The sequence below is a fragment of the Myripristis murdjan genome, chromosome 9, assembly GCF_902150065.1.
Source record: "Myripristis murdjan chromosome 9, fMyrMur1.1, whole genome shotgun sequence".
NCBI lineage: Eukaryota > Metazoa > Chordata > Actinopteri > Holocentriformes > Holocentridae > Myripristis > Myripristis murdjan.
The window spans coordinates 21,586,953-21,601,419 of NC_043988.1; the positions used below are offsets into that span (position 1 = coordinate 21,586,953).

Below are 14,467 nucleotides of genomic sequence, written 5' to 3' on the forward strand. Positions count from 1 at the left end.
AAGAAAGGTTATTGCTTTTAATAGCATTATTTAAAACATATGAACATGCTGAGCGCTCAACGCTGTACGGCAAATTTCAAAGGAGCGTAAGAGAGAAAGAGGGAGGTACAGTCGTGCCAGACAGCATTTTTTTCATGTCCCCCCCCAGCAATTAGTCTCAGAAATGTTGCTGTTTATTGTCCCCCCCAGTAATGAAATGGGATTTTCGCCCCTGATGACGATGGTGCATCTTCTTTCTAGATGATGCTGGTGTGTATTTATATGTCTGTGCATTATTGTGTGTGACGTCGTTGAAAGGGAGAAATTTTTAAAGAAAGTGAAAGAAAAGCCAAGAGAAGGGAAAGACGACAACTGTCCACCTCAAGCTGTTATTGTTTTGCTGTGATGCGCTCCCCTGTTTGATATTGTTGTTGAGAGGCTGGGACCATTTCCTGTTAATTTCCTCAATGTAGCAAAAAGCACTGATGCGGTATCAGACACACACAGACATAATCTTGCTTTTACCAAAATGTCTCCTGCTGAACTCGCTTGACCTTCTCAACTCGTAGCCTGTGGGATATTGCTTCATTTAGTGTCGTCATTTGCTGTGTAATTGTGTATCTGCGGCTGGGTTTGTGTGCACATGAATCTGGTCGTGACTGAATGTTATTTAGAATGAGGGGTCACGGGGGGAATTTAGAGTGCTCTGAAATAAAAAACTGTGACCCTCCTTCTGACCGAAATATATTTTTCCTTAACCCTCCTCAAGCAATTGGAAAAAAATGATTGGCCCTCCCCTGCTGAACATCATACTTTTTTCACTGATGAAACCATATTCAGTGTATAATCAATGAAATATTTTTGTTCTTTTTTTCATGGACAATTTGGTGAAGAAAAATGCTCTCCATTAGCATTGTCCTATCATTGAATATAATGAATTGTTTCCCTGATTTACCCCGTAGATGAAAACAGGAATATGGGGTGCCAAGTTTAACAGGCAACACCGAAACCATTTTCTACCGAAACTCAAATGCAAAGTGAAAATCAAACAATCCACACAGCTTGTGGCCAATGTTGTGAGGCAGCAGCAACTATTCCATAACCCACTTGATTACGTTCAGTTTCTTGTCTTGCGATTTTCCAAGTAATTTTCAGTTTTAATAAGACTATCTTCAGCAGAGGGAGACTGCAGCGAAATCCTTAAATATTTAGTGTAGGTAGCTGTGTTTGTGGACATTTGTTCACTCTTTATTGTGAAACGCCGTGTTTGTTGTTCTTTCTATGCACTGGACATGTACCCCCATGCCCCGTCATCACCAGCAGAGCACTGCTGATCCACCAGAAACTGTCTACACTGTCTGGATAGGCCAAATACAACGATCGATAGACAGGGCAATTCAAATTTGCATGACCTTCTCCTGTTTTCCTCCAGTGTACCCCTCCCATAAATTTCAAAAGTGTCCCTTAGTCTGTTCCCATGTGGATTTGCTTTCTTGCACTTGCCAATGCCCTTCTTCAAAAATGTATTTCTCGCTAACCAAATCAATCTCCCGCCATTATGGCTTTCCTCTTAAAATGCTGTTATATCTCTGAAGTTTAATTTTGACACCATCACTACATCGTCCCGGCCCTCGCGCCCTTAACAAGTCTAATCAATCCAGTTAATTGCTTGGCCACCTCACCAGGAATGACAGCAGTGTCAGCTTTTGTCCATATCAAATACATCATGAGGTAGTTGCTTTACATAGTTAAACAGACACACACGCACGCACGCACGCACGCACGCACGCACGCACACACACACACACACACACACCTCGGCATCATTAGCGGGAGTCTCAACCAGAGTACTTTCATTAGGATTATCTTGACCTGCAGTGTAGCTTGTTAATAACAGACGAGTTGAGGTAGTGAAATTAGTGACACTGGCATCTTGATTTTATTGTCATAAAAAAGTATTTGTTAATAGAGATAATAATAGTGGTCGGGTGTTTTAATCCAAAACAGTGTCAGCAGTTATTTGTCGCGTGGGTCTCTCAGTAGGAATGTGGGTGGGTTCAGCAAACGTGGCTGTGCTCTAATTAGGCATTCACTCAAACCAATTCTGCTTTTGTGAAAGGAGCATGTGCAAAAAGTGCAAACAAAATCCCTTTTCATCTGAGTTCAAGTGAGAAAAATTGTTGTTATTTTTAGTTGAATATGTTTACTCCACAATAACAGGCATTTCATTAAAACATCCAGATAACACTGAAAAAATCGGAGGGAACAAATATTTATCTGAAATGCATTATTTGTGCTTAGACAAATATGGTATTCAAATGGGGGAACATCTCTAATACATTGTTCTGCTCCTTTCAAGACATATTATTGTTTATTTTGGTGGGAATTTCTATCAATTTCACTGGCAAATGGGGTACTGTAATAATGTAACCACAAAGGAAACATAAATAACCAAGTTATTTGTTGGTATGGTGCTCCCCTCTGAGACATTTGCATCATGAAGTGAAATCTTCTTCCAAAGTTAAAAAAAAAAAAAAAAGTGCTTGAAGAAATTGATAGACCAAAATGCTGCCAGAAAATTTGCCTCCTGCTATCACAGAGTGGTCACCACATGTGGGAAGACCATATGTTGTTGTTTTCCTGCCTGTGTGTGGAAACCAAAAGAAGGTCTACGGTGCTGACAGATGGACGGCACTGACTACAAAAGCCTGAGCTGAGAATAGGCCTTATAGGAGGAGAGGTGAAATGAAAGTAGATTGAATACAAGAAGATTTTTTTCTTCTTGAAAACTTTGACCCCAATCCTCCATTAATGTATAGCGTATTTAACTATTTAATGTCCATGTCTGTACACCTGCATTTGTTTGTTTGTTTGTTTCTTTTTTCTTTCTTTCTTTCTTTCTTTCTTTCTTTCTTTCTATCATTTTCTGTCTCTTTCTTTCTTTTTCTTTCTTTCTTTCTATTGATTGCATGCTACTTACATATGATGTATTCCTGTTACTTTTAAGCAAGATGATAAACCATAAAATGGATAAAATTATGGATGTAAACCTATGACTAAAGATCAAGAGGAACAATGTTTTTATGTAATTTGTTAAATAACATTTATTTAAACATTACTTAGGCAGAATAGTCCTGTAAGACTGAGCAGCAACTCATTTAATTATAAACAGAAGAATGCAGTCAGCATCAAAGTACGATGACGTTACCGCATGTCACTGAATCTACTTTCTTATTCAGTTATATTTTGAAAATTTAGCAGTTATGTGTTCCTCTTGAGTCATGTTTGTAACATCCTCATATTTTAGTTAGAACTATGTTTTTGAGAGTCGCTTTGTGAAGGCAATACACGTGAAAGGGGAAGCAGAAAATGGAAGATCTGTGTTCTGCAGTGCAGCTCTTGGTAAACCTGTGTGGCAGAATATAGACTTACATTGAGCTCAAGAATATATACAGGCTAATGTTTTTCTTAACTTGCATGCCGCTGTAAGCCCACTCTACAAAGAATGAACATGAAGTTCATGAAGGCTTTCCAACCCTTCTGTCTCGCAGCTTGTTAGTACAAATCACCTTTTCGAAACCTCAGACTGTGCTGACCTTAAGATGCCTGAGTAATAATAATGCATAAATATCAGAGAGGCATGTCATATATGGCTTCATAAGTAGATCTGCAGCAAGAGACTGAGCCCACTCATCAAGAGAGATGGCCAGCCAGCCCTGGAATAAAAGTACAATGATGAGCAAGGGCAAAAACAGTTTGTGCTGAATCTGTGTGTGTGTGTCTATCCATCTCTGTCATCTGTGGTGTCTGATATTTTTCTGCATCAGACTCAGACAGGAATATTTTCCCTCAGAGGATGAAATCTACAGTAATATCTCTATCTCTATCTCCATCTCTCCAGATATCCGTGGTATTGAGGATTTCCTGGACCGGACCTCTCAGCAGGGAATGGACGTGTCCCTTCAGAAGGTGGAGTCCAATATCAACATGATGATCACCAGTCTGTTCAGAACCATGCGTGTGGAGGAGCTGCACCGCTACAGAGACACGCTACGTCGGGCCGTGCTGTTCATGAGCCCAGCTACTGCCAAGGCTTTTATCACTGAGGTAGGGCACATGCTTAATTTGTCACATCAGCACTGCACATACCATGCACACATACAGACATGGGAGACGCTTCGTACTGCTGAATGCATGACATTTCCTGAGCGCTGTGCACGTGTCGACTGAAAAGTTGTCATTGTAGCAGAGCTTTATTACAAGGTTATTAAGCTCATAGAGTCATGGTAAATAATTTAAAATCACAAACCTAACTGAGAGGCAAACAGGTTTTGTGCATCATTTGCAAATGTTATTACCCATTAATGGAGCATGCAAGTGCATCCACTGCTGGACTAAAATAGAAAAGATATCCAGCATCAATTTCTTAGGCAAACCACAACATCTAGCTAAAAATATCAACACAGCAACTTTCTTATCTGCCTGCCAAAAGTAAAGAGGTACACACACATTAATGCTTGTGAATGTGGCTGGGAAAAAAAAAAGGTGAATGTATAAAAATAATAAAAAAGGCCTCAGATGCGTTCTACCCACACTCCATGATGTGGGTCAGCTGGAAGGACAGGCATGAAAACTGACCAAACAGGAGGGCATGGCCTGCCTTTGCCAATTTTCTCATGTTGTAGTGTTACATGAATGAATCTCCCACACCTCACAGATCTATGGTTACTATGGAGCACAATCTTTGGCTGCATGGTACAATGCACCCTAACAAAACATAGTAATGGAACTGTGAACAAACTTCACACTACTGTGATTGGCATTTTCCCCTCACATTTACATGGAAATGCACAGAATTACCTTGGAGACTGTGTACCTCTATTTTCCCAGGAGTTTTACGGGAAAACGCACACAATGTCATACCAGTTGTGCTCCCTCAACCAAAAGAGGGCAGACCTTGGCAGAGTCCTTCCTGTCAGGTGAAGGCCTTATATGTATAATAATGATTTTTAAAAAAGTTGTCCATTTGGAGAGGGTTTTATGAGTTCAAGGGTTGAAGAATTTTCTCAACCTATAATGTAAAAAAATCTCCATAACAGCAATAATTTGTCTTTTGACAGTGTTGTCAGTGTTAATGTCAGTTCCATACCAAAAAACCCGTTTTAGCGCTTTTAAAATCATTCTTGATAATATAACCATCCTTCCTCTCTCATCTGATCCACTTTTTTGTGGACCTGTACATCATTGTGATTTGACAAGTCAGAAGGTCGGATAAAATCTCCCTTCTCTGGCTTTGGCACAGAGGAGCAAATCAATTGAAATGACTAATGCAGATCAAATTTAGCAAAATTTCCATATAGATATTTGACTCATAATGGGGTCCACACTGCTTTCTGGTATATTTAAATGGAGGTCCAAATCTATTAATTTTGCAGTTCTTTTCACAAAGACCTTTTTTTTTTGTCTCGGACAGTCAGCCACACATGTATTAATCATGTTCTCAGGCTCATGATAATAGCCTATGGACTTTAAGCCAACTCAAGTAATTTCTCTGTGTCTCTCCCAATTAAGCAGATCAGCTGAAATCTATTACAACTTTTTCTCTTGTCCTATGTTTTATTCATGATGCCTTGCACATGACACTCATGAAAATTTACATAGGCGATAGCAAAATTTTCTCCTCTCTTGCCCTATCGGTGTCCGTCTCCCCTCATTTCTTTATGTGTCTCAGTTCCTGTATCTCTTTCTCTACCCTTGCAATGCAAACCCTCCCCCTGCTCACACACACACACACACACACACACACACACACACACACACTCCCTTCTTGCGCTTTATCTCTGCAGAAGACAATTAGGGGAGTTTCTTTTGCTCTTATACATAAATGATATGGAGGTCATGGTTGAAAGCAATAGGCTGTAGTGGCGGTTATGAATTCATAATTTGAAGCGGTAGGATGGTGCTTAATCCCATGTGTCATGTTCTCATCTCAGTTTAATTAAAAGTGACCTCGGAAAGAGCAATCACAATCTAATTTGGTTGGAGGCGTGACAGAGAGGGGGTGAAAGACTGTGCGTACGTGTGTTCCTATAGCTGCATGTGTGTGTGTGTATATTAACTGAGCATTACATGTGAGTGTGTGTGCGCATAGTGTGTATGTGCCTTTCTGTATGCACTCTGTGTGTGTGTGTGTGTGTGTGTGTGTGTGTGTGCATCTTAGGAACAAACTAAAACCCATGGGCTGTGCTGAGGGCTACTGCAACACATCCCAAGCTCTACTGATACTTTTTTATACATCATAAGGGAGCAATGACCTTTAAAACCATATTTCACTGTAAGAGCAACATTTCCCTTCTTCTGAAATACTCTTCAACATTAGCATACCTTTAATTGGTAGCTCAGTGGCATGATCTGCCTCTGAAGTGTATGTTCACCAGCAGTGTAGCAGCTTTTCTCTGACTTTGTCCATATTTGAAAATTGTGCTCACATCCTAGCATGTGCAAGATAAACAATAAATGAATGAATAGATAAATACTTAAAAGAAATGGTTATGTCTCACAGGTGTTTGGCAATTTTTATTGTTCCATATTATAAAATGACCATCATTTTTTTGCAGGATATGGGATCTTGGTCAATAGCATTGGATCAGTTATTAGATTGTCTGATGTCATGATTTCCGACTTTCTCACCTGTACTCTGTTTTGGAACAAAAATGGAGGAGGGAGGTGCTACAAGTGAATGACCACACCAGATCCCAATGCGGTTCATTCTCAGGCCAAAAATGCAGATGACAAATCAGTATTAACATGCATCATCGTATGTTCACTGGACATTTCTGCTCCATGTGTGCTATCATTATCCTGGTTTCCTGTTCATTTGTAAAAAAAAAAAAAAAAAAAAAAAAATATGGATGCATTTTTTTTCTGTCAGTGACAGAGAACCGCAAGCTGAGATGTTGTTGCATTGCCTGGGTCACTGTCAGAAGTCAGTAATGTCAGGGATTACCTGATGCCCCTTAAAAACTACACATGTTACACCAGTGTAAAATAGTAATTTACCCTGTCACATTAGGCTAATGTCACCTGCAGGGCTAAAAGCAGGCTGGACAGGGCTAGGTCATTATCTGTGTCCCTTTCCACCTGAATTAGCTCATTGACCTTGCCCCAAAACAACAGAGATGATCTGAGCTGCAGTATAAAATAAAAAATAGGGCCTGGATTCAGCATATCTGATGACTGCTTATTGAATGAACTTAATTTTCAATAATTCGTTCAGTGTATGTATGTATGTACGTGTATATATATATACACGTATACACAAACATATTCTCATACATATATATATATATATATATATATATATATATATGTGTGTGTGTGTGTGTGTGTGTGTGTGTGTGTATATATATATGTATGTATGTATGTATGTATGCATGAGAGCCTTAATGGAAAATTGCTTCAGCTATTATACCGTATGAAAGTGTTTAAATGCCAGTCCTCATTTTAGTGTGTGAGTGGAACCCAAATTAGTTTTCTAGAGTTTCCCTGTCTCTCCTTTGGGGAGGTTGACAAAGCAGTCATTTAATCTAATTTAGTCAGACATCAAGTGGAGAGGGGTTTTTAAGATGAAGTGTCGGGAGATGGTTAGGATTGGTGGGTAAGATTGATGACCATGTATCTCCCTCCCTGGCAAGGTGGGGAGGAGGGAGGAGGGGCTGGGGGAGACATATAGAGAGAGACATATACAGAGCCTGAGAGAGGAGGGAAGGTTGAACTCAATTGAGGGAGACTGAGACTGAGACACAGAGACAGACACAGGTAGCCAGGGAATCATGCAGAGACAGAGAAAGATGACTTGGATCTTGTTTTTTTCTTGATCAGAGTTATTTGTGAGCTCATTTGTCACAGCAGCACCTCCCTCCCAGATGCATCAGGCCGCAATGTGTATAATGGACTGAAATCTGTTCCAAAACTAAGAGAGTAGATCAGGGAGAGAAGAAGAGGAAGGAATTTAGATGAGTCTGGTAAGAAGAAGGGAAGGATTCAGGAGATTAAACAGGTAGATATAGAGGGCTGAGAAAGTAATTGAGAAGGCAGAAATTAAAGAGAAAAGGGAAGACTGAGAATGGCACTGAGCACTGTAAGAAGAAGAGAGTAAATTTGTAAGTAAAAGAAGATCAATGACCGAACAATGTAAATAAATTGAAAAAAATGGGTTTGACTCAAACCATGATGACAGATTAGAGCTCTTTGCTTGTCCCCGTCAGTGATGTCTGTCCCTGCTTTTCTGTGATTTGTGGGTTCTGTTTCCGTGTTGTGATGTGAGCCCAGCAGGAAATTCATTCAGCATCTGTTGGTTTCGCAACAGAATGTCTTCCACCATGCACATGACCATTGATTTTAGCACACAAACACACACATAAACTGATAACCAAAATGCTCATTCAATTTTCTGCATTATTTCACCTTTTCCTTTGCTCTGTTGCCTTCTTCCAGTCTAGTACATGCGGGTGAGTATACCAGCCACCACTAGTGAGACTGCTTGCTGGTACATGCCTCTCCCTGTTCATGTAGACAGAAACACAAAATTGTTCGCTTGCGCTGGGACCCAGGCTTATTAAAATATTACTGCTCTTGTCATGTGTTATGAGTGTCTCTCTTGAACTTAATAAGCCCATAAAGGACAAATAACACTTCAAATTTAGGGAAATAAAAATCAGCAAAATTGGGGTTGGTAGGGAGGTTTTTCTCATGACAACAGTAGGCCTTGTGATGCTGCACTGCTGGAGCAGAAAGCACTTAGCAAGAGAAAAATTCATATAGTACTTTTGCAGGGATACAGTGGGTGTAACTGCAAAGCCCTACATTTTCATCTCATAACCATGAATTGCAGTGTGCTTACACCCAAAGAAAGGGGAGGCGAAGGCTGTGATTTTTGCAGTGATAACCACAGAGGGCAGCAGCAATAACAGTGACTGCAACGTGGCAAAGGCAAGCGGATCAATAGTGTTCATCCCTCAGTGTGTGCACCTTTCAGACAACAGCTTTGAAAAGGCTGAGCGCTTAGTGTGAAATGACCTGAGTTGTCACTGTCTATTACAGCAGGATTTCAGAAGACTACCGTGTATCCAGTTTAAATAGGAAAGACCATTTCTCAACTGATACACAGTCCCATGCCATTGTGTCCGACCACAACTAGAAAAACCATTTCACAAGGCTTCATTAGTAAGAAAACACTGAGGTGTGTTATAGTAATTTCACTGAAAAAAAGCACTACAGTTATTACCCATGGTCCAAAAGTGCCAAAGGTACAATTATATATATGAGAAAACATTTTTTTGATCTCAAAATGTAGAATAAGTTTGTGGTGGTGATGCATGTTCTGCATGACTTGGCCTCCTTTTTTTCTCCTTGGTCATGGAAAGTCTACAGTACATGTATGATATATGAGCCAGTAAAGTATCTCATGGTTGAGATTTCAAAGTTCCTTTTTTGTCTAAACCCCCCCCCCCCCCCCAAAAAAAAAAAAAAAACATATAAAACACATTTATGTCATCTCCTGTTATAAAGCACCGAATATTTATTTATTTATTTATTTTTTTACTTTCTTGAGAATGAGCCTAAGCTCCATTGTTATTAGGACTACACGAGAAGCCACTTAAAAGTAATATAGATGGTGCATTTGTAATATGTACACTGATTCATGTAAAAAAGCACTATATGTTCTTTTTTTTTTTATCTCCATGTCTGTCTCTATCTCTGTTTGTCTGCCTTGTCTCCCTTTGTTCATTCCACTCAAGCTAAAAATATTGGATGAATGAATGAATTTTACTTGAATTAGATATGATTGAATGTAGATAATATTGTAATAAGTCAAAGGTAGCTGAGTTCATCTCTCTCTCTCTCTCTCTCTCTCTCTCTCTCTCTCTCTCTCTCTCTCTCTCTCTCTCTGTCTCTCTCTCTCACACACATGCGCGCGCGCGCACACACACACACACACACACACATACACACACACACACAATATCTGGCCTACACAGAGACATATTTGATCTCAGATATGCAAAGAAGTGGAAAATATGAATTTTGCCATTTGATGTTGAAATGTTAAAATATTAAAATTATACCATTTTGAGACTATTTTCTCTTTAACTGACATTTCTTGCTTGAAGGACCATCAGAAGGGTAGCAGATTATTTAAAAGATGACAGATGTTGAAAATAAATGAAATATGAAGAAAGATATGCTGCACAGGACATAGCAAATAGTATATTTACCAAATGTGGCAGTAGGCTAGCCAATGCAAAAATAGATTACCAAAGTAAAGCCTACACTCATTGCTGTTCTTTGGCTTCAGTGAAATAAAGAGAAAGGCTGACCATATCCCTAGTGAAAGAGACGGTATGTGTACTTTATATGTCGAGAGGATGAAATAGCATACTCCACATACCCACAGAAACACATGTATACCCTCTATACACTCAAAGAAACAGAGAGCATGCTTTTTCTCTGCACTGAAAGAGACTCATACACTCCAGGTTTTTCTTGGCTCAAAAAGAGGCTCAGGTGGTGTCTCAGCGCGACCAGTCGGGCTTTGTCATGGCGGCAAATTCCTTCAATGCTAATTTTATGCTTTCCTAGACACCAGTTTTTGGCAAGATAATGCTGTCCTAGTTGAGGCATTCTTTATGCTCCAATTTTGTTCATTTTTCTGCGGCTAAGAGGACCAGAGTAGGCACATAAGTTTGTCACTATTCATTCATCAGCTCATTTGTCCCTAACAGGAATCTTTGTAAGTGGCAGGGATCTTTCACTTTGATTCCATGTAAGATGATGCCCATTGACACTGACAATTGCAAGTACTCTCTAGGTTCAGTGAGATTAAACAATGTAGCATGCTCTTCATGAGTCAAGGAGGAGGTGAAGATGCTATAGATTACCCAAAAAAAGACAAGTGTCCGCAGATATGTGACTATAAATCACATATCTATGTATTAACATCTGTAAATCAACAAAATGCATGCTTTAAAATGTTCAGAGAAAGTTAGATATATTTTATGTGGCCTATAAAAAAAAGCAACATGTGGATAATCTAGATATTCTAGAGAAGGCCAGAACACCAGCATACACGTTTGAATATTTACTGAGTTTGATGTCCCACAGCGGGTTCAGTCAGTCACTGAATTTCAATACAAATTTGGGATAGCTTCCATCTTATATATGCATTTTTGATCACACAGAAATTTTGTGGTCACTACACTTGGAAACCTCTTTAATTATTTTCTTTTGCTGACAGGCTCCAAAATGCAGTCAGAGATGGCATAGAAAGCCCTTATGATCTGCGCTTCTCTCTTCCTACGCCTGTAATAGCCTGGAGAAAATTTGGGAACATAAAGAAGTTATGTTCCAAAATGTCTTTTGCCCAGTGGGTGGATAGTTGATAGAGCAGGGGTGGGAGGCTCTGCTGGGAGCTGTGGCTGCTTTGAATAAGTTGTTGGGTTGTTGTCACAGCTTCAGGATTGTACTTTGTGCTCTCTCTCTGTCTCTGTCTCTCCCTCTCTCTTCATAGTTATGAAAAGAGAGAAAGAAGGAAAGAGGGTATATTTACAGTATAGAGTATTTGTGTATTACTCTAAACTTAAGTACAGTCCACCAATTTACTGATGAAGGTGCTCTTTTGGTGGGGGTTGAGAATATACACTAGAGAAAAGGGAGGGTCCAAATCACTCTTGTAAGTCAAGTTAAAAAGCCTTTAATATATTGGCTAGTTCAATGAACAAGAACAAAACCTTTAAAGCCTTAATAGGACTCTCCAACACATTTTGGCATGACCCTTCATCAGGGAAATTAACTTTAACAAACGTCATAGCCTACAAGATGGCAGCTTGGTGTTAACAGATAGTATATATGATGCAGCTACCTTTCCAGTCTACAAATCAGTGGGTTACACCCCTAAAGTAGTCTGCACAAGGTAGTCATCTCACGGGGTGGAGTTAGTTTTCAGATGTGCCAGTCAGTGGATCACATCTCCAGAGCAGAGTTCACAGGACAGAAGTGTCAGTCAGTACATAATATGCAATTACAAAGAAGCCTTGTGTGGAATGCAAAACTTTAAAACAGCACAACAACAAAACCAGAGGGGCGTATTATACTATTTGACCATTTAACAAAAGGTCATTCTGTTGTTGGTCATTCATATACAAAAGGTGTGAAATCCCAGCACAGTATCAATGTAAAGCGTGCAAAAGAGCCGCCGGTCCACCAGAGGAAAGTGTGTCACTGTGACATTGTGTGTTGCTAATGTGTGAAAAATAGATGATTATATGAAAGAGCAGTAACGTCACATAGTATAAAGGGAGGGACAGAGTTGGCGTAAGGAGGCAGGTGGCGTGGTGGATGGGTCAGACATGCAGACTTTCCTGTGAAAGACGCAGCTTCAGATCCACACCCAAGCAATACCGGAGTTTGTTTTTAGCATGTTTGCTAATGTTAGCTAAAGTTTCCTAACATTTACCCTAACCTCAACCAAACCCTAATCTTAATGTCACCTTAACCAAGTGTTTTAGCTAACATTAGCTAACAAGCTAAGAAGCCAGCAATTAGCTAATGATCAGCTGACAAGCTAACGTTCATGCATGTGCGTATGTTACGCTGGACCTGACAAGTGGCGCATGTAGTTTCGACGTATAGGTGGCGCAAAAAGATGACACTGCCACTGTGGGTGTAGACACTTTGGCATGATATCGGGTTGGAAATCCATGTCCTCCATGAACCCAGGGTTCATAGTTACTTTCAGTGTAAAGATCCAGAAGTTTTCTCTCGGGTTGAGCTTTCTTACTGGGTCGCACATCGTGTCCAAGGAAGGGATATGGTCAATGTCCATGGCTTGGAGAGTGGAAGGGTCATTTTGCTGAAGAGACTTACTGAATAGTATCGGGCCGTTTGGTAATACACATTTCTTACACAAACAACACACATTTGCCAAGCTGTCCTGAAATCGTCTCTTTATCCATCCAACATGAAACACTTTACATTGTGGGTATTCCAATATGTAAATGACGTGAGCAGTCTTGTAGTTAATGAAATGATTCGCTTGGCAATCTTTATTGGCATGTAGTGTCCAAAAAGTCTTTCCTTATAATATGTTATGGCAGTGACTGCATCTCCCATTGTTTATTCTGTTGGATGGCTGTGGACCAGCCTGTCTCCTAAAGTAGGGCTCCTCCTTAAGGTAATGACTCGCAGCTCTGCGAAGATGTCACGTTAAGTTTCATCACACTGAATGATACTCCAGTTGCTCCTAATAATCTGTTTAATTTTTTTAGCATCAGCACTTTATTTCGGACAAAGACAATGCCCTCAGGTGCCAGGTGTGAAAAGGTCTCATGCTGAAAGGAGTTTCAGGTTTTTTATTATTATTATTATTATTATTCATTGAACTCGCCAGTGTATAAAGGGCTTTTTAACTTGTCTTCTAAAGAGTGCCTTACACCTTCCTTTTTCTCTAATTCAGACACATTTTGAAAATGAATGCACCCTGACTTGTCCTGTTGGCCCTGCTTTGTAATTAAAGTGGAATAAAAAGCACTGGCAAGATCTGTTTGGCCCTTGCTTTGGACACGTCAGCGGGCTCTGTCGTGCTTTGTTTGGCCCTGCTGTGGTAAGCGACATACTGTCTACCCGGGTTTTTTACCCAGGGAAATGAGCCAATGACTGATCGATTAATCAATTCAACCATAATTACCTTCCTAACCAGTTACTGTTTATGTCCACATGATTACATGGTGGACTCTGCGGTTTGCTTGCAATGCTCCATATTCTCTGATTAAAAACAACAACAAAAAAAACACCCCCAAACAAATTCGGGAAGGCTTTTCATTAACCGCAAGATGAAGTCAAATACCTTCTACAGCACCAAAGCTAAAGACTGTTGACCTTACAGGAGGTAAATTTCTACCTCCTTCATGCCTCAAAGAACTGGAGGCTTTTCTTTATGAGGAACAGTCCAATACCTAGACCTGCAGGCCGTTTCTGTGCCAAGGCACGGCTCCCTGGCTGGGCAGCACTCCCTGGCAGCCGACTGAAATCAACCTTGCATCTTTAAAATAAAAGCCCCAACTCAGGTTTCCTGGATGGTCCTTTTAGATAGATAGATAGATAGATAGATACTTTATCCATCCCGCAGGAAATTTTAATGAAATGTAAAACTTGAATAAATGTATAGAAATTGTAATTTATTGATGATCAATTTTTAAATGTTACCCCTGTTACCCCTGGTTTGAGATAGAATATTTGCATTTTTATAGACAGTGGCCTAACTTAAATTGAACTTAAATCCACCACAATTGTTAACCTTTCATAGCCATAAGTGAATCATACAAAATGCATGTATGAGTCTCACATTTAAGTATATGTATGTTAAGGTGCCCCCCCCCCTCCACCCCAAAAAAAGTAAAATAAAAACATAAATAAGTTGCAATGTTCATTT

The 14,467-nt window shown here is 39.8% G+C and overlaps 1 protein-coding gene across 1 annotated transcript in view; it reads left to right on the plus strand.

Annotated features, from left to right (window-relative positions):
- The window catches only part of grid2 (glutamate receptor, ionotropic, delta 2), a 607,933-nt gene that overhangs the window by 369,971 nt on the left and 223,495 nt on the right, over nucleotides 1–14,467 (plus strand). The window contains exon 4 of the mRNA XM_030061028.1: nucleotides 3,881–4,086. Coding sequence (XP_029916888.1) covers nucleotides 3,881–4,086 — 206 coding nt within the window. The remainder of the gene's footprint in view (nucleotides 1–3,880; nucleotides 4,087–14,467) is intronic.